The following is a 23,288-nucleotide window of genomic DNA, read 5'->3' as shown; positions in this document are numbered from 1 at the left end:
CACGGTGCTGTGTAAAAGCATGTATTGGTAGCAGATTACTGTTAAGTTTTGTTTTGCAAACAGTATAAAACTGTATCTAATCCTGTGACGCAGGTGCAGCCTCCAGGTCGAGAGAACGGTGGCATGAGTGACATGCGCTCCCTCTCCGGGGGAGAGCGTTCTTTCTCAACTGTCTGCTTCATCCTCTCCCTGTGGGAAATCACAGAGTCTCCCTTCAGATGCCTGGATGAGTTTGATGTCTATATGGTATACTGTGTTCTGCTTTCAGTTAAGCTCTCTATTTTTAATTGTTTAATTTGTAAACTTTATGCAACTGATAACTGGAACATTTATCACGGGGGCTTAGAGCTGAATTGTACCCTTGAGGAAGTTTATGACAAGGTGTTTTCTTTCAAAAATGTACTTGTACAGGAATTGTCCAAAAATGTCTTTCAAGGTGTTAGGTGTTGTAGGTAATACTTGTTTACCCCTCTTCAGTTCCTGTTTGTTGAGCTGCTGTTTGTTTTATTTCTCTTAATTCTCTGTATGCAGACTGTTTGTTTGTATTAATTCTCTGTATGCGGACTGTTTTCTTTCCTTTCCTCTTATTTAATATGCACTACCTTTCAACAAGTATTGAGACACCTTGTTCCTTAATACTGTCACAATACTTGTTAGTGGGTAGTTTGTGATGCAAATATTATTCTCTGTAGGACATGAAGAACCGAAGAATTTCAATGGACTTGATGTTGAAATTGGCTGAATCACAGCATCTCCGCCAGTTTATGTTTATCACGCCACAGAGTACCAGGTAGTGTTTATCTTGTTTTTGGTGCATTTAAGGTAGAAATCAAGTCAAGTGGAAAAACTTTTGGCAAGATGCTTCATCAAGACACTAAATCAATTAGACAAATGTTTTTTCGGCTAGTGCCTTAATCACTACACTTGACTTGCAGTGACATTTGTGTCTCTTGTTGCTACTCACTGTTAAAAAAACAAAACAAAAAAACAAACAAAAAAAAAATTCTCTGAAAATGAAAACATCAAAACAGCAACCAAAAGTTGCATGATAAATTCTCTGGTGAGTTCTTCAGCAGTATCAAGCTAGTGATCACATGACTAGTCTGTGTGCTTTCCCTGTTGCTGCTTAGCAACTAAGGCTGAGCTTGTATAATAAAGCAGTAAAGTCATGCCAAATGTAGAGCAACATCTTCGGCAATGATAACAAAGTCTCAGCGAGTCCAGGATTAAAGTGGACATGCGTCCCCACTAAGGAAATTTGGAATGCCTGACAACAAAGATCATCACCAAAGCAGACCAACTTATTTTCACACATTCTGTGGCCAGCATTGATAAGAAAAACCTGGCTTACTTAAATTGCTTTCAGTTTAGCTAGAATTTGCAGCCTGACACAATAATCAGTAATGCATCAGTACATGTTTTGCTGCTGACAGCGGGCAATATGCAGAGCAACTTCAGTTTTATATATCAGTCAAAAACAGTTTAATGGATACCTTTTTCTTTTCTTTGTAGGACATTGCCTAAAAGCAACCTTATTAAAATCCACCAGCTTATGGACCCTGAAAGGGGGAATAAGCAACAAAGTGAAGAGGACGAGGAAGCTAGTCAGAAATCCTAATTTATACCACATTTTGGTTTATGGTAATTATAATTGCCCAATTAAGAGAGAGAACTTGTTCACCCACTTGGACAACTTGGTAAGCCTTGTATATCTCAAGTCATGTTTTTTACCCTTGCCTGGTAATCCCTTGACCAATGAATAAAAAATAGAAAACATTTGACAACCTATAATAAAGTTGAAATATAATAAATATTCAAATAAGTTATACAGTATAGAAGATCATTGTACAGTACTGTAATTGTATACTTTTGTAAGTGCATTGCATTAAAACATTTTTTTATTGAAAGGTGATTTTATGTAACTGACAATAAATGTGTACGTCATCCTGATGTCAGTGCAAAAATAATCTTTAAATTATTATTTAATACAGTATTTTGAGAGGTTAAGAGCACAAACTTGCATACAGTGGTTGAAAATGATGTTAAGGGCTAAATATGGAATATTTTTCTACTGATAAGAATTAGTATTAGGAGCAGTAGATAAGTGTTAAAACATGTAAAACTTGTGAGTGATGTAATCTTTGTTACACTAGAGGAGAGAGTATGTGGAGACTAATGGTTAAGGACAGTTCTGAAGTTGCGTGTCCACAACACTGCTTTGATTTGATGTGTTTTTTTTGTTTTGTTTAGTTTTTTATAAAATAATTTGTCATATTTCTTGCATGCTGTTGCATGGAAGTTTAGTGATTCCCTGCTTCCACTGTTGCTCAGGCAGCCGGTAGGATGAGGGTATAACCCATATTCACTCAGGGGACCTCACTCTTGTAGCTGCCACAAAATCTCTTCATTTCCATGGGCCTGGCATGCAAGATGGGTTTTATGGTAAATAATACAATAATGTAGGTAACTTTGGACAAACAGAAGTTCTTCATATAAATCCACTTGATGATTATATTTCTTGGTTTGTTCACATTTCTACCATTTTCTAGATTGTAGTAAAATGTTCATTAAAATTGGTAACAGATCAATCAAGACCAGAGACAGGATTAGCTGTATGGCACACTTGTATTGAGATTCACTCATCCAGTTGTGATAACATGTTGTATATTGTAGGTATTCGTTAGCATAAATTCACCCCCCACCCCCCCATAAATGCATTTAACATTTTGTAAACATTTGCCTTTTTCTATTTTTTGATATATTTCTCATCATTGTTTTTTTTCTATTTGCAGTTGTACTCCTTTTTAATATTTTTGCTTGTCATTTAAAGTTTGTTTTTATTATTATTTATTATTGAAACAGATTGCCATGTGTGTTCATTTTTCTTTAATGCATTTTACAATTGTTGATTTTTTTTTAATAGACTGCAGTAAAGTTCATGATAATACCTTCAGTAGCACTTTGTCACAGAGCACTCAGCCATACATTTCCAAGCAGTGGTGGTGTTTAAGTAATAAAGTACTGGACATTGGAGCCTTTTAATCAGCTATACACTATACAACCATACCCCTATTACCATTATACCAAAATGACTGAAATCACTCAATTATTTTACTTTATTTATTTCAAGAAATGTAGGCTACAATTTTTCCGAGTTTCTGCAGAGCACATAAGGATATGTTCTGTATTGAGTTTTTTTTGCCTTTGCACTGTAATATGTTGGTTGACTTTGTGGTTCAAATTATATGGTCAATATTCTGTGTTAAGTGACAAGGACATCACTAAAACGTAACCCTACATTGTCTACACCCACTTTTTTTTTTTTTTTGTAACAGTTTTTTTCCCTATGAGCAAGAAAACAACAGAAGGGAAGAAAACATGTATTTCCTATTTTAATTACTGAAGGATCTTGCCTGGATATTTACGTATTTAGAAACATTATTATTATTATTATTATTATTTATTTCTTAGCAGACGCCCTTATCCAGGGCGACTTACAATTGTTACAAGATATCACATCATTTTTACATACAATTTCATTTTTTTTTTTTTTTTTTTACATACAATTCCCCATTTATACAGTTGGGTTTTTACTGGAGCAATCTAGGTAAAGTACCTTGCTCAAGGGTACAGCAGCAGTGTCCCCCACCTGGGATTGAACCCACAACCCTCTTGCTGAATTGCTTTTTGATGTTGTAGATAGGCTATAGGCTAGGTTGCTTTTATATTTTAGAATAATACTAGGTTGTTTCAAAAACTTAAAGAAGAATAACAAATGGTGATATTTTTTATTTTTTGGAAAGGCGGGATGAAAATGTTGTACAGTAGTCTCTGGCTAAGAGAACACCCCTCGGGAAGCAAGCGAAGTGTCCTCCAAGACAGAGTTGACCACTGGACACAATATGCCAAGGCGAATCCCGATATGAATCAATAAAAAACAAATGTATTTATTCCTTATGTCATGACACACATGCATTAACATATCAAATTAACACAGCACCTCTACACACGTTAAATGCAAGTCCGTTTTGAAAAGACTGAATAAAACAAATCTGAGTTTGAGTTATCAGGTTACAAAACGGCACTGTATCAGTTTTGAATCGGTTAGCAATGAATCGCTATCTGCAAAAAGTTATTCTTTTAAGCGAAGTTCCTGTTCCTTTAGGCGGAGCATTTATAATGGGAAAATTCCGTTTTACCACAAGGTTGTTCCGTTTGCCAAAGTGTTCTCTTAGGAGGTGTTCCTATATGCAGAGACTACTGTAATATATATATATATTTGCAAAAAAAGAAATGGCCTTGGAAGGTTGCACTGACCCAATAGAACATTTGTAAAACATATTGCAGAATTACAGCATCCAATAGTGGTGGTAGCTACTGTAAAATCCAATAATGTGTCTTTTACAAACTATTTTAAATACTAGAGTAGTCTCTGTGTATAGGAACAGCTAAGAGAACACGCTTGTGAAACTGATTTTTCCGATTGTAAATGCTCCGTCTAAAGGAAAAAAAAACACCTTTTTGGCACCGATAGCGATTCGTTCACAACTGAGACAGTACTGTTTTGTAACCTGCTACCTCTTCTTCATCAGTTAAATTAAAATAGTTTATTCAATCTTTTCAAAACTGACTTGTCATTGCGAGAGTCTTGATTGGTTTATTCAATGTTTCAATTTATCATTGCCTAGTTTTGTATTCTGATTTCCACGAGTGCACCTCATCGCTACAAAATGGCAAGTAAACAAATGGCACAAATTAGTTCACGTGCAGACTGTGCTTGGACTCACTTAAATGATTGATTAGCAATCGAGTCCCAGCACAGCTGTATATTAAGATGCACGGATCGCTCACTCGAGGTTGGGTGTTCAGAGGAGAGATGGGAAAAATAAATAATGAAAGTAAAGCAAATTCTGCGTGTTCTGGTTTGTTTTGTTTTGGCCAACATGCCATTTACTTTGGTATCAATGTTTGTTTTGTTTAAATATTTAATTTGAACAATAAATCCACGCACCAGCACATTGACTCGCAGTACTTGTTGCCTGTGTATTTCCTGGTCTGACATTACCTGCAAGCCATCTTGCCACATATGGTGTTCAGAAGTGGGAAACAGTGCTTACACAGACAGGCCAGGAGAAGTACTGCAGGTACACAGGTTTTTTTTGTTGTGTTTTTTTGGAAGTAAAGAATGGCAGAGGGGAGAGTACATGGAGCGTACCTAAAAGGGGAGGAGTGGTGCTTTGCATGTGCGGAGCTCGGACACTCCACCGTGTGCGGCCTTGTACACGGGCCTGTTCAGCCACCTGTGCCAAAGAAGGGAAGGAGGGGGCTCCCAAGTGGCGCATCCAGTAAAGGCACTCCTCGTGGCGTGCAGGATGCGCCCTATAGCCTGGAGATCGCAGGTTTAAATAAAGGCTATGTCATTGTCAACCGTGACCGGGCGTTCCCAGGAGCCGGCGCACAATTGGCCGAGCACCGTCCAGGTGGGGAGAGTTCAGGTCAGCAGGATAATCCTCGGTTCACTGTGCACCAGCGACTCCTGTGGCCAATAGGGCACCTGCGGGTCTGCTGTAGGAGCCACTCAGATCTGTATTGTCCTCCAGCACTATGGATCTGATGGATTCGCTGTAGACCTGCAGCTCGAAAAAAGACAGCTTGGTAGGACACGTTTCAGAGAATACGTGTGTCTGCTGCCATTTCCTGAGTCAGTGTGGGAGTTGTAGCGGTGAACCGGGATAAAAATAATAATTGGGCATTCCAAATTGGGGAGAAAACCGGGGTAAAAATCATTGGCGCCGACTAAATGTATTAAAAAAAAAGGGGAGGAGCTGTTCCCTTCCACCACTAGTGGGAGATCGAGGGAGAGCCGCCCCAGTCCCCAGCGACCGAGGGAGAGCCGCACCAGTGCCTGCTTGTCATCACCTGGGGCTTTGTTGTGTCCAGCAGTTACGCTGCCGGAAATTATGGGGCTGGAGCCCAAGAGAATGGTTAGAGGTGAGGAGACCACTTCCACCCGCAGTAGATTCACTACCAGAGTGCCCCACACTGAGGGCAGCAGGATCACTGCCAGCGGCACCATCACTACTGGAGTACGCAGTGCCACCGCCACTACCGGAGTGTCCTGCGCTGAGCATTACCGCTGCCAATGCCAATGCCACTTGCAGCATTCCCACTGCCAGAACTGCCTTTGCTGGAGGAGCCAGCCTTGGCGCTGTCAGCATTGCCACTGCCAGCTTTGCTACTGGCAGCATTTCTGCTGCCGGATTGCCCCTGCTGGAAGTGTCAACCAGTAAGCTGGCAGCATTTCCGCTTACAGCACTGCCAATGCCAACATTGCCAATGGCAGTATTTCCGCTGCCAGAACCGTCTGTGCGGGAGGAGCCAGCCTTACCGCTGTCAGCATTGCCGCTGCCAGCGTTGCCATGGGCAGCATTTCTGCTGCCATGACTGCCTTTGCTGAAGGAGCCAGCCATGGCGCTGTCAGCATTGCCAGTGCCAGCGTTGCCCCTAGCAGCATTTCCGCTGCCAGAATTGCCTGTGCTGGAGGAGCAAGCTTTGTACGCTGTCAGCATTGCCGTTGCCAGGGTTGCCACTGGCAGCAATTCCGCTGACAGGATTGCCCCAGTTGGAGGGGCCAGCCTCACCAAGGTCAGCACGTCCACTGACAGCATTGCCGCTTGTGGGCCCCTTGATACCTCTGTTCCTGGCTCAGGAAGATGCCCAAGAGTTTGGGGATTTTAAGGAAGGAGGTGGCCTTTGAGGCCATGTGTGCTGTGCACAAGGGGGGGCATATGTGATGGGGTAACCTTTGCCCCTGGGTGTATTTGGTTTATTTTGTATGGTTTGGTTATGTGGCACGGGTGATTTAAAATGTATATTGGTATTTGGGCACGGGTAATGAACAACTGTATTACACACTACTGTATTACGATTGCTGTTACTTTAATGTGTTTTCCCATTCTTGTGCTTATTTGAATGTACAGAGACACACTTTCATACTTTAAAAAGTTCAATAAAGGCCACATACTTTCAGAAAACAGCCCATAGATGTTTTATTATTTTAAACCACAACACAGGGATTGGATTAGTGCAGCCAATGTCATTAAGGGGTACAACACATGCTACTACATGGGGAAAAAAATATCCTTTACAATTTTGAATATTTGCTCTGTTTGAATTTGGCATTTGATAACAATTCATTGTCATGTTCAATACAAACATTTGCTGGGAAAAGATATTTGTGTGAAGTGTTGATTGTATAAACTGGCTGGGCCTCACTTAGGAAGCTTATGGTTTAGTCTTATTGATGCAGTATCCTATAATTTACCGAGCTGTTACAAATCACATTAACAACACATTCTAATTCAGGTGGAGGTTGAATATCAATCCTTTAAGTCATTTACTCTTCAAAGATAGTATACCCATAAAAAAGTGTGTGTGTATATATATATATATATATATATATATATATATATATATATATATATAAGCTTTTTAGAACCATATTATTGTGTTTAAAGTTATACATAAAATATAAGAGCCCTCCCTCGATGCCCAATGTATTTGTTTCAAGATTGTATTGCTCGAATACTTCATTATGATGCGCAGCCTCTGGGCTTTGCATGTGGAATACTGCATCTTTGAAGACAAGGGATTATATACAATGTGTGTGGGGGGGGGGGGGGGGGGGATAAAAAAATGAATGATAAAAATGAAATCAGATTGTGGCACGCCATGGTAAGAAGCACCACTTCAATAACAAACAAATTAAGATTGGAACTTGTTTTCTAGCAAACAAATTCAATGAAAGTAAGGATTGTTCACAAGCTAATCTTTTTGTACAATTTGTTTTTGTTTCTTTTTACACATTTGAAACTGATGCAAGACCGACTAAGGAAAAGAGAGAACCATTTCTACTCTTCACAGTCACCCTTTGGCACAACCAGGTTCCCCTCTTTTTCTGTACAGCAGTAGTTAAGATGGAATACAGCATGACACCATTTACATTTTGATACAAACAACCTGTATAGGATCATTCTTTAGGCAAATGTGCAGGTGGTTTTTTTCCATTTATATTGTTTTTTCTATAATAAATATTGTTCAAATGCATTGTTCCCCAATGTGTTATTTATAAAATATATAATATATTGGTGCTTAATGTTCTATAGGAATTAATATGTGTTATTTGTCATCACAGTCTGATGCCCATACATATGCTGGGTCTTTAAAAAGGTGATTGTTTTAAAATTGGTTGTCATTCTTTGCCCTAGACTGCTGGTATTGGGATTATGCTGTTATTTTTCTCTTGCAAGTAAGTAGATTTAAATGGAGACAACAATACATTTAGCAATATCAATATTTTAATAAGGAAACATGCTCCCACAAGTATTAAATAATGGTTAAACAAATCACAAATATGCATCCTAAACAACAATACAGTATTTACTGAAGGACCTACTGCAATGAAAGTTGAGTTCCTATTGGCTCAGCACTACGTTTCTTTGATGAGGCTTAGTCTTGTTTTGATTTTAAAGGATGCAAATGAGGAAAGTATTAGGGCAAAACCTAAAGGCATGCAAATAAACTACATTTATATTCACGAATAGTACAAGCACAATCGAGAGGAGGAGGCTGATGAATTCAGTAATCCATCTCTTTTTCCGCCCAATTTTAATTTATAGAAGAATGGATAAATGGTTTACTAGACATTACCACGGGAATTAAGTTTCATTAACATTACTCAGTATATGAAACTCATAGCTAGCATCAGTAAACAAGAACAATAAATAGTAGCATAATTCAACGCAGCACATTACTGATGCACAAGCTTCAGAGGGAAAAGATAGAAATAACTTTGCGTACTTCACATTTGGCAGTATTTGTTAATATATATATATATATATATATATATATATATATATATATATATATATATATATATATATATATATATATATATATATTACAATTCTTTAATGACATTCTCATGCACACATGTTTCAAACACAAGAAGCGAGTCCATTTAAAGGTAGTCCAAGCAATTTTTTTTGAGGAAATAGCTGCAAACTGAATGGAACATTTAACTTGTTGTGCAGTCCATAATGCATTGACGTTGGCTCATTTCTGAATGTCACACTGAAGCAGTAATACAATGGATGGATCACTCTTTGCAGCTTCTTTGAACTCATCCAGCGTGATCTGATCGTCGTTGTTCTTATCCATCTTACTGAAAATCCTGTCTACCCGCTGCTCAGGCGTCAGGCCATCCTCATTCATTTTCATCATGATGACAGTGCCCACCATTTTGTAAATGGCCTTTTGAAAGAAAAGATATATTATCCAAGTTATCAGATATCAGGGAAATCAATACTTTACATAGGAATTCCAAAAAGTGATTGTTTTAAAATTGGTTGTCATGCTTCGCCACAGACTGCTGGTATGGATGGATGGATACATGTTTTATTCTGTACTAATAAATTAACATATTTTATACACAACTGAATACTCCACATGTATTCCTAAAAATAACTTTAATAAGGCAGCATTTTCCTCAGTTAATTTAAAACAAACAGAAGATAATTACAGATTATTTACTCTAAAACGCTACACAAAATCAGTACAAACAACAGTGGTAGAGCAATATTCTCAGGCTTGCAGGGTTAAAGAAAAGCAACAGTAATCAAGCAATTGCTCAAGGTTAAGTAACTTCATTAAATTCATCTAAAAAGCATCAAACACCAAGATGGATGGATGCAGTGCTTATATAACCCAAAATAATGGATATCATTTTTTTCTTTAAAATGATGAGGCTTATAGAGACAGAATACAGCTCAACAATGGACTTTAATAGAGCCACATTTCTGTATTGTTAATTTCTTTAATAAACGGTTTATAAAATTACCACAATTTGACAAAAGCACAGGATAACAATGTAACTATGCTAAAACCAACCTACACAATTAAAACAATCAAACAGCAGAAAGAGTACTGTAGGTGCCTTAGAACTAAGAGCAATAGGTCTGGGTAACCCGCACATAAATCTGGAATGAAGAAAATCACCATGGCAACAGCTGTTCAGCTCTACAGCTTTTATCGTACTGTACTTTTCAGAATTATTATTATTATTTATTTATTAGCAGACGTATATAAAGTGCAGAATATATAAAGTGTGCAGAATATTTGAGTGAAAGTATCCTTTACAGCAGTGTGAAAGGTTAGTATACATGAGGAACGCATAAATGTTACAAGGGATGCAGCCCAAGACAGCTCAGTCATGCATGGTAACATCAGGGATGCATTATACACAATGTACATAAACAATGATGGCATACAATTCCCATACAAGTTTAGCATGCTATTCAAATTCTGACCACTTTTGACTCCTTGTTTTCACTATCCTGCTTTCTCACCATGCATCACTATCCTTGCTTTCTCCAAAAACACATTTAATTCTGTATGCAGCCCAATAACAAGAGGCTTTGACAGTATTCTCAGTTTTCTATTTCCATGTTTTCTCATTTGTTTGAATGAAATACAGAAATACTGTCTGACTCTTCAACTTCTATTTGTAAATTACAAAATGTGCTATAACTATAATCCCTTTAACTTTTCAATCCAATTTTAATCAAAGTCTTTTAGACACAATTAGGACACTCTTAAACATTTTTTCCACTGGGAAATCCTGTCAACAGTAAAAACATTTCCACAACTCTTTCAACCAGCCCCCATGGCTTTATTCCATGGCATCAGAGAGATTGATCTCCTCAATGCTGTAGCTTGTAACATCTGTACAATCTATATTTGTATGAAACTCCAGTTTCTAAAATTGAACCTACTCTTTTTCAGTCTCTCAAGCGCCAAGGTATCTAATACAATTTTGTTATTTAATATTTAATTTGTCTCAACTTACCTCAATAATCTCTAGCATTTCCACTCTTGTAATTTTTCCATCCCCGTCCAAATCGTACATGTTAAAAGCCCAGTTCAGCTTCTGTTCAAAGCTCCCCCGTGATGTGATAGACAGTGCACAGATAAACTCTCTGAAGTCAATGGTCCCATCTGCATTCTTATCAAAGGTTCTGAAGGCATGTTGGGCAAACTTAGAGGCGTCACCATATGGGAAAAACTGCAAGAAAAAAACAAACAAAAAAAAAACAGAATGAGAGTAGAAGACGACATATCTTTATGTGGACCAAGAGCAAGTTTGTCAAATAATGTATTACTCTTTACAGATATTTTTTAAATATTTCAAATGTTGCCCTTTTCCTTGCAATCCTCGCAGGCCAATCGCACCGTGTAGCAATTTGCCACCAGTGGAAAATCAGAGCAGAGAACTACTGTACTTCTCAGCATTGTATCAAACACCATGTATCTATTGAGGCTCATATTTTCATGGTTTTTATATTTTAATTTATATTATTATTTCACCCTCAACATTTGCCTGCAAATCTAAATTGAATTAGGATGCAGAGTGGAATTAGTTTTCTAACAAATGATTGGACAACATATAGATGAAGCAAGCTGAAACAAAAGACAACATTATTATTTATTTCTTAGCAGACGTCCTTATCCAGGGCGACTTACAATTGTTACAAGATATCACACATTATTTTTTACATACAATTACCCATTTATACAGTTGGGTTTTTACTGGAGCAATCTAGGTAAAGTACCTTACTCAAGGGTACACCAGCAATGTCCCCCACTTGGGATTAAACCCACAACCCTCTGGTCAAGAGTCCAGAGCCCTAACCACTACTCCACACTGCTGCCCTACAATCTGTTGCCACTACTGTTGTCATTAATTAATGTAGATATTAATACGCTAAATGAACATTTTCTTTCATATTTTAATTAATTGATTTATTTTACAATAAAGTTATTTTTTCTTCAATACAGCCCTACACTATTAAGCTGCAGGGGATTTTTTGAGGAGACATTTTCAAGCTGAATCATATTCAGCTTCACCAGTGATTCAGAAAGGCAAGTGTTAAGATCAAAGGCTGAATGGAAGATACATTGATCAGAGTAACCCACATTCATACTAAAAATAATTTAAAATATTTAATCTACCGAATGATCAGTACTAAAACTTGCAAGTTATTACTAGAACAGTATTTCAATCATGCATATTCATTATTATTTCTATAATTCATTTTTTCTAAACTTGTTGTGAGTATATTTTAAAGTTTGCACATCTCCAGGACAGCACATTATTTAATAGTTTCCATGTCTGTAAATTGTTCTTTACCTGTAATGTGTGTGTGTGTGTGTGTGTGTGTGTGTGTGTGTGTTTTGTTAATAGTGCGAATGGGTTTACATATGAAATCCAATTATTTTAATTATTCGTAATGGGAAAATACCAAACAGATTGTCAGAAACATAAATACATACAAAAATGGGAAAATCAATCACTCAGCATTATCTTTCTTTCGGCACTCATAGTATTGTAATGCATGAAATAACCTTTTAAAAACATACTTTCAAATAACGCAACCTTTACAGTGCATCTAGTTTCATTCAGTAGAATAATTACAGATACATGTTCTAAATACCCAGTTAAGAGTTCTAGGTACTGGTACTTTAATGCATGGATGACATTCACAGAGTGTAGGTATTTTGAAAAAAAAAAAAAGATTTGAAATGTCATTGCCATCAAAACAGCCAAAACATATATTTGTATTACAATAAATTACACAAAAGTCTCCCCTGTAGCTTTGTATTATGAATGGGATCATTGCATATTGATATTTACTCTTGACAATTTCAAATTTCATTTCACAAAGCACCAAAATGTAGAAACTCAACATTCCAAGCTTTTTTTTTCATAGGGCTTCAGGTTCTGTTCGGGTTTAAAGCAACTTAGACACTGTCTAATTAAATAACTGTTTCAAGCTTGTTAAGATTATTTTGTTTATTTAGCATTCATATATTTGATATCAAGGCTGGGAAGTTCTCAAACAAGGCTATTTTGCAGAGCTTGAGATGAACTACTAAAAAAAATTCAACTCCCCAGTTCCAACTTTGGGTACTGTGGAATAATTGTAACATGAACAGCATTTATAATGTCCCATTCATTAACAATCTAGTAACTGTGATAAATCCCATCTAAACCAAAAACAGAAATAGGCTGCAGAGGATTTACAATAATAAATCTCCTTTACATAATTCAGTGTTATATCCAAATTAGGGAAAAACACATCCCATCCAACATCCCAAAATACTACATCCAAGTGCTTCCATGCACTGATGTTGTATTTTACCTCACTTATTTTGTCTGTCTCTTAGTCTACTCAGCATTTGTGACATCATTAGACATTAGACATAGATTAGCTGCAGCCGATTTCAAAGGTTAAAGGGGGGAAGAGTGTTACAGGCAATGTTGTGTGATAGACTGCCGTTATGGATTATGTCCTGTCCCGTTGGTGAGATGAGATGAGGTTAAAAGCTCTTAAACCATGAATGCAGACGAGCCAGGCTCTTTTGCACTGTGGTTAAGATGCTTGCTGGCGGTGCACATGGTCATCGGCTGGTGCCCAGCCTCTGCCCTGTTACAATTTGGGAACTATGGTTTTGTTAGGTGTCCCCCGACTCCGACTTTTAAGAATGTGTTTGTTAACATTTATGTATTTAGCAAAATCTGGACTTTTTTGGGGTAAATCTAGGAAAAAATACGCAATTTACATTAAATCTGGGGAAAAAAAACACCATAGTGGTTTTTTTACGGCCCCTCCGCTCCTCCACCACCGGAAGATTAGCTGTATCCCCCCTCTGTTCCCCCACTTCCAGAGCCCGCTCCCTCTCCACCCTCGCCCCTCAGTGATGGAACAACCTACCCACGGATATCAGGACTGCTCAGTCCCTGACCACCTTCCGGCGCCTCCTCAAGCACCTGTTCAGACAGCATCTGTAAACCATATGGGAGATACTGAAATTGAAGGAGTTTATGTTGACTCAGAAATGTCTTCATCTAGACAATGTGGGGAAGCTATAAAAAAGGCCAACAAGATGCTTGGATATATTGTGAGAAGTGTTGAATTTAAATCAAGGGAAGTAATGTTAAAACTTTACAATGCATTAGTAAGACCTCATCTATTATATTGTGTTCAGTTCTGGTCACAAAAAGGATATTGCTGCTCTAGAAAGAGTGCAAAGAAGAGCAACCAGAATTATCCTGGGTTTAAAAGGCATGTCGTATGCAGACAGGCTAAAAGAAGTTAATCTATTCAGTCTTGAACAAAGAAGACTACGCAGTGATCTGATTCAAGCATTCAAAATCCTAAAAGGTATAGACAATGTTGACGCAGGGGACTTTTTTGACCTGAAAAAAGAAACAAGGCCCAGGGGTCACAAATGGAGATTAGATAAAGGGGCATTCAGAACAGAAAGTAGGAGGCACTTTTTTACACAGAGAATTGTGAGGGTCTGGAACCAACTCCCCAGTAATGTTGTTGAAGCTGACACCCTGGGATCCTTCAAGAAGCTGCTTGATGAGATTCTGGGATCAATAAGCTACTAACAACCAAACGAGCAAGATGGGCTGAATGGCCTCCTCTCGTTTGTAAACTTTCTTATGTTCTTATGTTCTTAACTCTTAACCATACTGGACTGTATGGCACCAAATTGTACCAGTACTTGCATCAGCTTGTACTTGCACTGAACTGCTCCATATCTTGCCATATTCTACTACTGCTCTTAATTATAACTATTTCCTGTATCTTGTATTTGACTTTACTCTTCTAGATATCCAAATTCACGTTTTTTGTAATTGCTCTTTTTTTGAAATAATTCTCATCCATTTATCATACTTACTATGTGCTCATACTGGACTTTACCCGTATAAGCAAATATTTTTACTATAAGTTAACTGCTCTTACATGTAAATATTTACTGTATTCTCTAGTACTTTGCAACTGCTCTTATTTGTAATGTGATATTCTGAAATGTGATACTTTATAATGTGATATTTTGTAATGTGATACTTTGTACTGTGATATTTTGTAACAATTGTAAGTCGCCCTGGATAAGGGTGTCTACTAAGAAATAAATATTAATAGTAGTAGTAGTAATAATAATAACACCGTGTAACAATTTTTTTTTTTTTTTTTTTTGGTTCCTGGGTAGTAAGTGTTATTTCCTAATTGCTTATGCCTCAAAAGTATAGAAAATGGCTATTATTCCCCACAAACTTTGCTTTTGTGACCAGGACAGTGATATTTTGAAATTTACCTATTTTCCAGAACATTCCAGATAGATTCAGTGCTGAGTAAACTTAGAGTAACTTCTAGAACTTTCCAGTAATATAAATAGTAGTATAAATACAGGGGCCTTAAGCCCACCAGTTCAGTTTAGTTCCAGCTGCCTAAGTGGATACATATTTGCATTTTTCTGAGATGGCATCAAGAGGCTGCAATGGTGGCATTCCTGATGGGTCTCCAAGGCGGTTTTACCAAGTTCTCTGTGGGGAGGAACAACGTCAAGTGGGAGCCACTGGTGGACCCCCGGAAGGTGCTGATGCCAACACTGCACATCAAATTGGGCCTTATGAAACAATTTGTCAGAGCTCTAGATAAGGAGTCGGCAGCCTTCAAGTACCTTCAAGACTTCTTCCCTAAGCTGTCTGAGGCAAAGGTCAAAGCCGGTGTCTTCGTCGGACCACAGATAAAGAAGATCCTGGAGTGCAATGAATTCCCCAAGAAGCTCACCAGTAAGGAGAACGCGGCTTGGAACAGCTTTGTCGCAGTGGTTCGGGGCTTCCTGGGCAATCACAAGGCCAAAAACTATGTGGAGCTGGTTGAGACTCTGGTGAAGAACTACGGCACAATGGGCTGTAGGATGTCCCTCAAAGTCCATATCCTTGATGCTCATCTTGATAAATTCAAGGAGAACATGGGAGCGTACTCGGAGGAGCAAGGCGAGCGCTTCCACCAGGATATACTGGACTTTGAACGCCGCTACCAAGGACAGTATAACGAGAACATGATGGGAGACTACATTTGGGGGCTGATTCGTGAAAGTGATTTACAGTATAATCGTAAATCTCGAAAAACTACTCACTTCTAAATCTTTTGTAGTCATTTTTGTATTACTTTAGTATAAATACATGTTAATTTGGATTCATATGTTGTTTTTTTCTGACTTTATGTGAACGAAAAGACACAAATTCGCCCGTTTTCTCATTGGAAATAGGTACATTTCAAAATATCACTGTCCTGGTCACAAAAGCAAAGTTTGTGGGGAATAATAGCCATTTTCTATACTTTTGAGGCATAAGCAATTAGGAAATAACACTTACTACCCAGGAACAAAAATTGTGTTACATAGTGTAATAATAATAATAATAATAATAATAATAATAATAATAATAATTGTAATGACCTGTGCCCTTGATGATAAAGCAGAAGACAGAGAGTGTTGCCAGGTGCAATTAATAAGCAATTTATTAAACAAAATAACATGGTCCCTGTTTGGGCCAAGACCACGCCACAAAAAAAAAAAAAAAACACAAACAAAGACCCTAACTCCTTCCTTCACCCACTGACCCTCGCCTTCACTTCTTCTGGCTCTCGCTCTCCCTCAGGCTCTCGCTCTACATCACTCCCAGGCTTCAGCCGCACACTCTCTCGCAGGCCCAGTCTCACTGATTGTCTCTCACTGGAATTCTGATGGCTTGGTTCATTCATGCGCTCAGCAGTCGAACCTTCCACTCTCTACCCCCCTCTCCTGCGCAGGTGGTACTTAAACCCACCCACATCCACTCCACCCGGACTGACCAACCGGATCCATCCCTCCCTCCTCTCCCCAGTCTAAGTGGCGTGGTGGCACCCTACCAATACATGCAAAACATACACAGGACAAGATAGACGAGACAAACAACAGAACAACATACAAGTCCAGCAGACACAGAACGATGCCCAGGTCGCTACATTATCATAACCCTAGTTCCCTGAAATAAAAATGTATCCATAACCATATGGGTATTTACCTCCTAAAGACCCGAAACCTGAATATTGATATACCAAAGCTGCTCAATGAGACTGCCCCGCTCCCAAGGGTACATAAGGACTGTGCTCACAGAGCTCAGCGTCGTTTTTTCCTTCAAGCTTGCTGCAATCATGTACACAGTGACCTTGAAGATTAATGGTTACATTTCTATTTCAGGTAACCAGGATTATGATAATAGCCTAACATTCCCTTTCAAGTACGAAATGTAACCATTACCGAATGGGTGAGTGTACCAAAGCCATCTATGCCTGTGTGTCACAAGGATGGTTTGAGCAGTGATGTCAGAATCAGGAAGTAATGGACACAGAGAGACTAGATTATGGGTGAAGACTGCCTCCAACTTTTCGTCCTGTCAAAATAGTACGCCAGGGCTCGAACTGGGCAGAGCGTATAGAACTGACTCTCTCTGTCAGACTAGAAAGAAGGTGAACGGAAGGTCTCCAATTCCACAGACTGGTTGACATGAAATGCCGAGAGAGTCTTCGGCAAAAAGGCAGGATTGGTACGGAGCATGACCTTTGTCCTGGCCTCTGTAAAAATGAATGAGGCTTTCGCTATTTAGAATGTCTGCATCTCACTTACCAGCAGTGGAGGTGATAGCGAGCAAGAAAGCCAGTTTGAGCGATACAAACTTTAGCTCGGCTGAATGCAGGGGCTCAAATGGAAGCTATAAGGGACTACTAGGAGCACCTGGGCCCGGTCCTGCCTGATTTTCTCCAGACACAACGGGAGCACGTCAAGTGGTGGGAAGGCATATAACAGTTATCTCGGCCACTGGTGTGCCAAGGCATCTACTCCCAGCAGTTTCTCGCCTCCTATTATGGAGAACCAAAGGGGACAGGGTTGATTCCTGGGAGGCAAAGAGATCTGTCTGATCTCCCGAACCTTTCCCAAATGCAGCTCACCACCTGAACTACTGGGTACTCTTCTTGAGAGGAGGTTCACCACCCAGTTTGTCACCCCGGGCAGATGTACTCGTGTAACCAGAGCAAAAGCTTGCAAACCACATGATGGAGACGACCTGAGGCTGCCCTGGTGGTTGATGTAAGCCACCACTTTTGTGTTGTCCATACAGACAAGCACATGTCTCTCTCGAACCTCCTGCAAAAAATCTGCAAGGCCAGGTATGTCTGCAGTTCCACACACCTTGCACACCCCAGCCATTCCCCACAATGCTCCAGCCCCGGCCTGACGCGTCCATGGTGACAACCTCATTAATGGTGACATTGCCCACCGCTAAGTCTAGGCGTAGATGGGCCGGCTGTTTCTACCAAGAGAGTACATTTGTGATGAAAGGCGTTATATAAAATAAAGATGGATTGAGATTGATTGATTTGCTACACACTGCAGCACAAGAAGTGTGCTGCCTGCTGCACTTAATTGCGTGGCAGATGCCTGGCCAGGCAATTGTATTCTCAATGATTTGCTAAATAGACAAGGGCATTCTATGAATATAAAGTCAAGTATTTTAAATTACATTGTCACAGTAAATTATTCCATGTACCAAACACTTCAATAAGTGCTGCTTATTTTCCTATATGCATGCTATTTGTATCTCTCTGCATTGGTCCTTTGAGGTTACTAGTTAAATATATTAATTGTCCCCAACATTAACTTTTAGGTTATCTGTGTGAAGGGACAGGGGTGGTCTAATGAAACAGAAATTGATTTTTTAGCTATTATCTAAATGGATGTTAAGCCATGTCTCGTTAAGGGTGAGTGATCAAGTCTCTTTAAATATGCTCTTTTTTTCAGTACTGGTTGATTCCGGATTTGTTAGAATGACACATCATTCTAAGCTACCGCTAAACAACCAAACTCTGAAAATAAAACCAGTTTAAGTGAAAATGATCTCCGGTTCGTTTTATTGTTTTATTGAGTTCAAACACCCTTGTGGTGAAACTGATTGTAATTGCTCATTGTAATTGCTCCGTCTATAGGAACAGGAACTTCACTTAAAAGAACACCTTTTTGGCACAGATAGCGATTCATTCACAAAAGATACAGTACTGTTTTGTAACATGACAACTCATCATCATCAAACTTAAATTAAAATGGCTTATTCAGTCTTTTCAAAAGTGATTTGTCATCACGAGAGTTTCTTGAGGCATTATTAAATCTTTCCAGAACCGCTGTCATATCATTGACTCGTTTTGTATTCTGATTTCCACAAGTGCACCTCATCGCTACAAAATGGCATGTAAACCAAAGTGATATGCACAGCTGTTTCTCTTGGTACAAAAAGTTGGAAATTGTTCGAGCTCTTGAAAAAAACCTGAATCAGACACAAGTCGCAGAGCAATTTGGTGTTTCCTGTTCTGGTGAGTTGCTTCACCATTCAGAAAATGTGCATGTCTTGTATATTTTTTATGTGTGTAGGGGTGCTGTGTTAACTTAGTTTGACAGTTAGTTTATTAACATTAGTTTGTCTGTTACTCCATTATTACAGTTTATTATCTATTGCTTTTCTCTTATTCAGTTAATTTCATATGTTGATGCACATGCATCACGACAATACATATTTATTTATTTATGGATTCATATTGTGTCTGGTGGCTTACTCCGTCTTAGAGAACACTTCAGCTATAAGAACACTTTGCTTGCTTCCCGAGGGGTGTTCTCTTAGCCAGAGACTACTGTATAACAATTACAGAAATAATATAAAACGTCTCGTATTGTGCTAAAACACAAAAAACGAGAAATAATAAGCTCTAGCCGAAGGAGAGACTGGAGCCGCTGGCTTCACGCGGGGCACAAGGCTGCAGAGGGACGTAACCTGCAACAGGCTGTAGTGCACACAAATACGCGTAAATAGAAAAACTATTTCAGCGATTAGTTTAAATACCACATATAATTTGTGTAAAAACACAATAAATGCTAAATATATAGACAGAAGCAACAATGTAAAAGGCTCTCCAATCAGGTCAGTCTTGAAGGAAAAATGGTGCTGAGATCTGTGAGCGCAGTCCTTATGTACCTTTGGGGGCAGGGCATGACTGCATCACAGGATCGTTGAGCAGCTTTTGTATATCAATATTCAGGTTTCTGGTCTTTAGGATGTAAACACTCATACGGTAATGGTTACGTTTCGTACTTGAAAGGGAACAATTTCCCTTGCAAGATGCTGCAGTGCTGAAACATCGCTAACTTCTGCCTTGCAGTGTTTTGATTAAATCATAGACAGTAGCTGCTAGATAGACAATAACCGCTTCTCTTAATGACCACGTACCATGAGTTAAATATATAATGGGGTGAGACAGATTCTTTTTATGCTCCCTGTAAGCCTTACTAAAGGAAATGGGACATCACAGATCAAAGCTTGGCACTTGACTGCACTGTTATTACTCATTAAAGAATACCTGAGTCCCACATACAGTTGTAAATACAGTGCTGCAGGTTTTCTGACAATACTTTAAAAATGCTATTATGAATTTTATTTCAGGAATTAAGCCTGGCTTTCTCTTGGAGGCAATTGTGTGACACACTGCATGTTTACAGATTCCGTCATTCCGTCACTAACTCATTCTGATCCCATTCTACTGTGTGAGAATCTCTCTCTATTCTCTCAATTATTTGTAAACTTCATCACAGTTAAGTGCATTGTGGTGTTTGTTTATCTGTTCATTGCATGCTTTTCACACTAGTGGGCGTTACTGAACTAGAAATAGTATAATAGTTTAAAATGCTTATAACAAGCAAGAAAATGTGTTTTGTTCCTAGAAGTACATTTATGCAGAATCAGAAGTCACTTGGGCTTTTTGTGTGACTCAGGAAACTTTTAACCTGATGCACTGTAACACATACGAACATAAGAACATAAGAAAGTTTACAAACTAGAGGAGGCCATTCAGCCCATCTTGCTCGTTTGGTTGTTAGTAGCTTATTGATCCCAGAATCTCATCAAGCAGCTTCTTGAAGGGTCCCAGGGTGTCAGCTTCAACAACATTACTGGGGAGTTGGTTCCAGACCCTCACAATTCTCTGTGTAAAAAAGTGCCTCCTATTTTCTGTTCTGAATGCCCCTTTATCTAATCTCCATTTATGACCCCTGGTCCTTGTTTCTTTTTTCAGGTCGAAAAAGTCCCCTGGGTTGACACTGGCAATACCTTTCAGAATTTTGAATGCTTGAATCAGATCACTGTGTAGTCTTCTTTGTTCAAGACTGAATAGATTCAATTCTTTTAGCCTGTCTGCATACAACATGCCTTTTAAACCCAGGATAATTCTGCAGTCTTTCTATAGAAGCAATATCCTTTTTGTAATGAGGTGACCAAAACTGAACACAATATTCTAGATGAGGTCTTACTAATGCATTGTAAAGTTTTAACATTACTTCCCTTGATTTAGGAATAGCAGAGGACCTAATACTGATCCCTGTGGTACACCACTGGTTACCTCGCTCCATTTTGAGGTTTCTCCTAAAACCAAGGTCCTATTGTAAGTGACTCTGCAGCAGCAGTTGCAATGCATAGTTCACCCCCTAGCCTCTGTAAGTCGCTTTGGATAAAAGTGTCTGCTATATGACTAATTAATAATAACTATATTACTACTGTATATTATGTAAAGAGGTTTGTATGGCTATACAAAGATACTGTATACATGTAGTATGCAGCAGTACAGCAGAAAAAAAAACAATCAATCAGCACAAGAACAAACCAAAGGTTTTGCAGTATTTAGATTCTTGTATACAACACCTAACGACTGCAGTTTACAATGAAGGTGAGACACTTGTATACAGATGACAAAGGGAATCCTACAGCTGCAGATAAATTGTCGTATTGATAAGTTGTTTTTGCTGTGTTAAAATAAGTCTGTTTATTGATAGAAAGATGTAAACAGTTATGAAACAAACATCCTTTAACCCCTAATACTGTCTCCTAAATAAAAAAATGCAAAATAACAGTACCATATTATTATTTAAATCGATGCCACACACAGCGCTTATATCAACCCAACAGCAAGGTCGTGTTATCGGTAACAGATCAAACAGATAGAAAAATGATTTAAATATGAGACTACAAAATCAAAAACAAGCTTTATTTAAAGCTGCTAATTTGAGGATTAACAGTAACACTAGGGGCTTTTGTGATGATCTCCATAAATAAGGATTTGATGACACAATAAACTAATCATAGTGGTCTACATGCATAAAGCACAGCTAAGGGCCCTCCAGTCACTATCCAAATCACCTTCCTTTAAGTGGAGCATAACAGCCTTCATAATCAGCTGTCAAGCTGTCATTCTTTCTGGCACTGGAGACCAATACTTTCCTGCTGTGCACACATTTTCTACAACCTCCTCCTCAATGGAAGTCATTTAACAATGTCACAGTTGTAATGACTGTTATACATTTTCCTTTTTTAGGTCTAGAGGTTTTGCTGTTGTTTCTCTAAATCCAGCAATACAGTAATAACTAACCTAAAACATGTTTTTACAGAGCGTAGCAACAGCCACCAGCGGTCATTAAAATGCTATACAGTAAATCAGATATTTGGGCTAGTTTTACTTGGTTATCCAAGAACATAATGCTTCAAAATACACTGCCTTGAAGCAAAACTGGCATTCTGCTCATGTGTGTACTGGTGGCAAGGGTATTGTAATTTTCAGATTTCCTTGCTTCTTTCATGAGAAGCTAAGCCACCCTGATTCTGTTAGGTTAATTGAAAACAGTTTATTTGACAGAAAAAAAAATTGAAACAAATTTTGCATCACCTATCATGTTGCCTATCCCAGCTACTGCATTTCCTAAAACCATATTTATTTGTATACAGGTACTGTGTCTTGACAGACCTGTACACAATCAGGCACATTAAGGACCTGGTTCATACATTACTGAATACTGTGCAATTGTTTTCCATTGACATGGCATATAACAATACGCTCTCAAAAGGACTACAGTACGTAAGCAGGTAGAACAACAACAATCACGTTCATAGCATTGCATTATAAAAAAAGAAAAACCTCACTATTTTATTAAATCAATAAATAACAGTGGTCTGTCACTTAGAATAATCAAATATTACTCTTTTTGCAAAATATGTGCTTTTACAAATAATTTTACACCGTTTTGGAGGGGGACATATCTGAAGAAACTCATATTGCTTTACACAGCAAGTACATGACAGAGAAAATGTCAACCAAAGTCCAATGGAAACCCTTTTTCATTTATGCTGTATAAAAGGACGATGGAAATTTTGGAAGTTTTGAAATTGATTAAATTGTGCTCCAGTGCAAATCCAATATTCTGTTATTAACAATGGAGTAGCTAGACCCAATATGGTGGACTAT

General features: G+C 38.4%; 2 protein-coding genes across 2 annotated transcripts in view; one reads left to right on the top strand and one right to left on the bottom strand.

The window, feature by feature from the left end:
- The window catches only part of smc6 (structural maintenance of chromosomes 6), a 64,324-nt gene extending 61,591 nt beyond the window's left edge, over window positions 1-2,733 (top strand). Inside the window, exons 26-28 of the mRNA XM_034005060.3 lie at window positions 94-246; window positions 693-790; window positions 1,513-2,733. Coding sequence (XP_033860951.1) covers window positions 94-246; window positions 693-790; window positions 1,513-1,618 — 357 coding nt within the window. The 3' untranslated portion in view covers window positions 1,619-2,733. The remainder of the gene's footprint in view (window positions 1-93; window positions 247-692; window positions 791-1,512) is intronic.
- A 4,299-nt stretch (window positions 2,734-7,032) lies between these two features.
- LOC117403123 (visinin-like protein 1) overlaps window positions 7,033-23,288 on the bottom strand; it is a 39,431-nt gene continuing 23,175 nt past the window's right edge. Inside the window, exons 3-4 of the mRNA XM_034005139.3 lie at window positions 10,907-11,122; window positions 7,033-9,312 (exon numbers count right to left, since the gene is read on the bottom strand). Of these exons, the coding sequence (XP_033861030.1) occupies window positions 9,115-9,312; window positions 10,907-11,122 (414 nt within the window). The 3' untranslated portion in view covers window positions 7,033-9,114. The remainder of the gene's footprint in view (window positions 9,313-10,906; window positions 11,123-23,288) is intronic.

This window comes from Acipenser ruthenus, chromosome 5 (genome assembly GCF_902713425.1).
Source record: "Acipenser ruthenus chromosome 5, fAciRut3.2 maternal haplotype, whole genome shotgun sequence".
Classification (NCBI taxonomy): Eukaryota; Metazoa; Chordata; class Actinopteri; order Acipenseriformes; family Acipenseridae; genus Acipenser; species Acipenser ruthenus.
The sequence above is the reverse complement of the archived record's forward strand: the minus strand, read 5'-3'. Positions and strand labels throughout refer to the sequence as shown.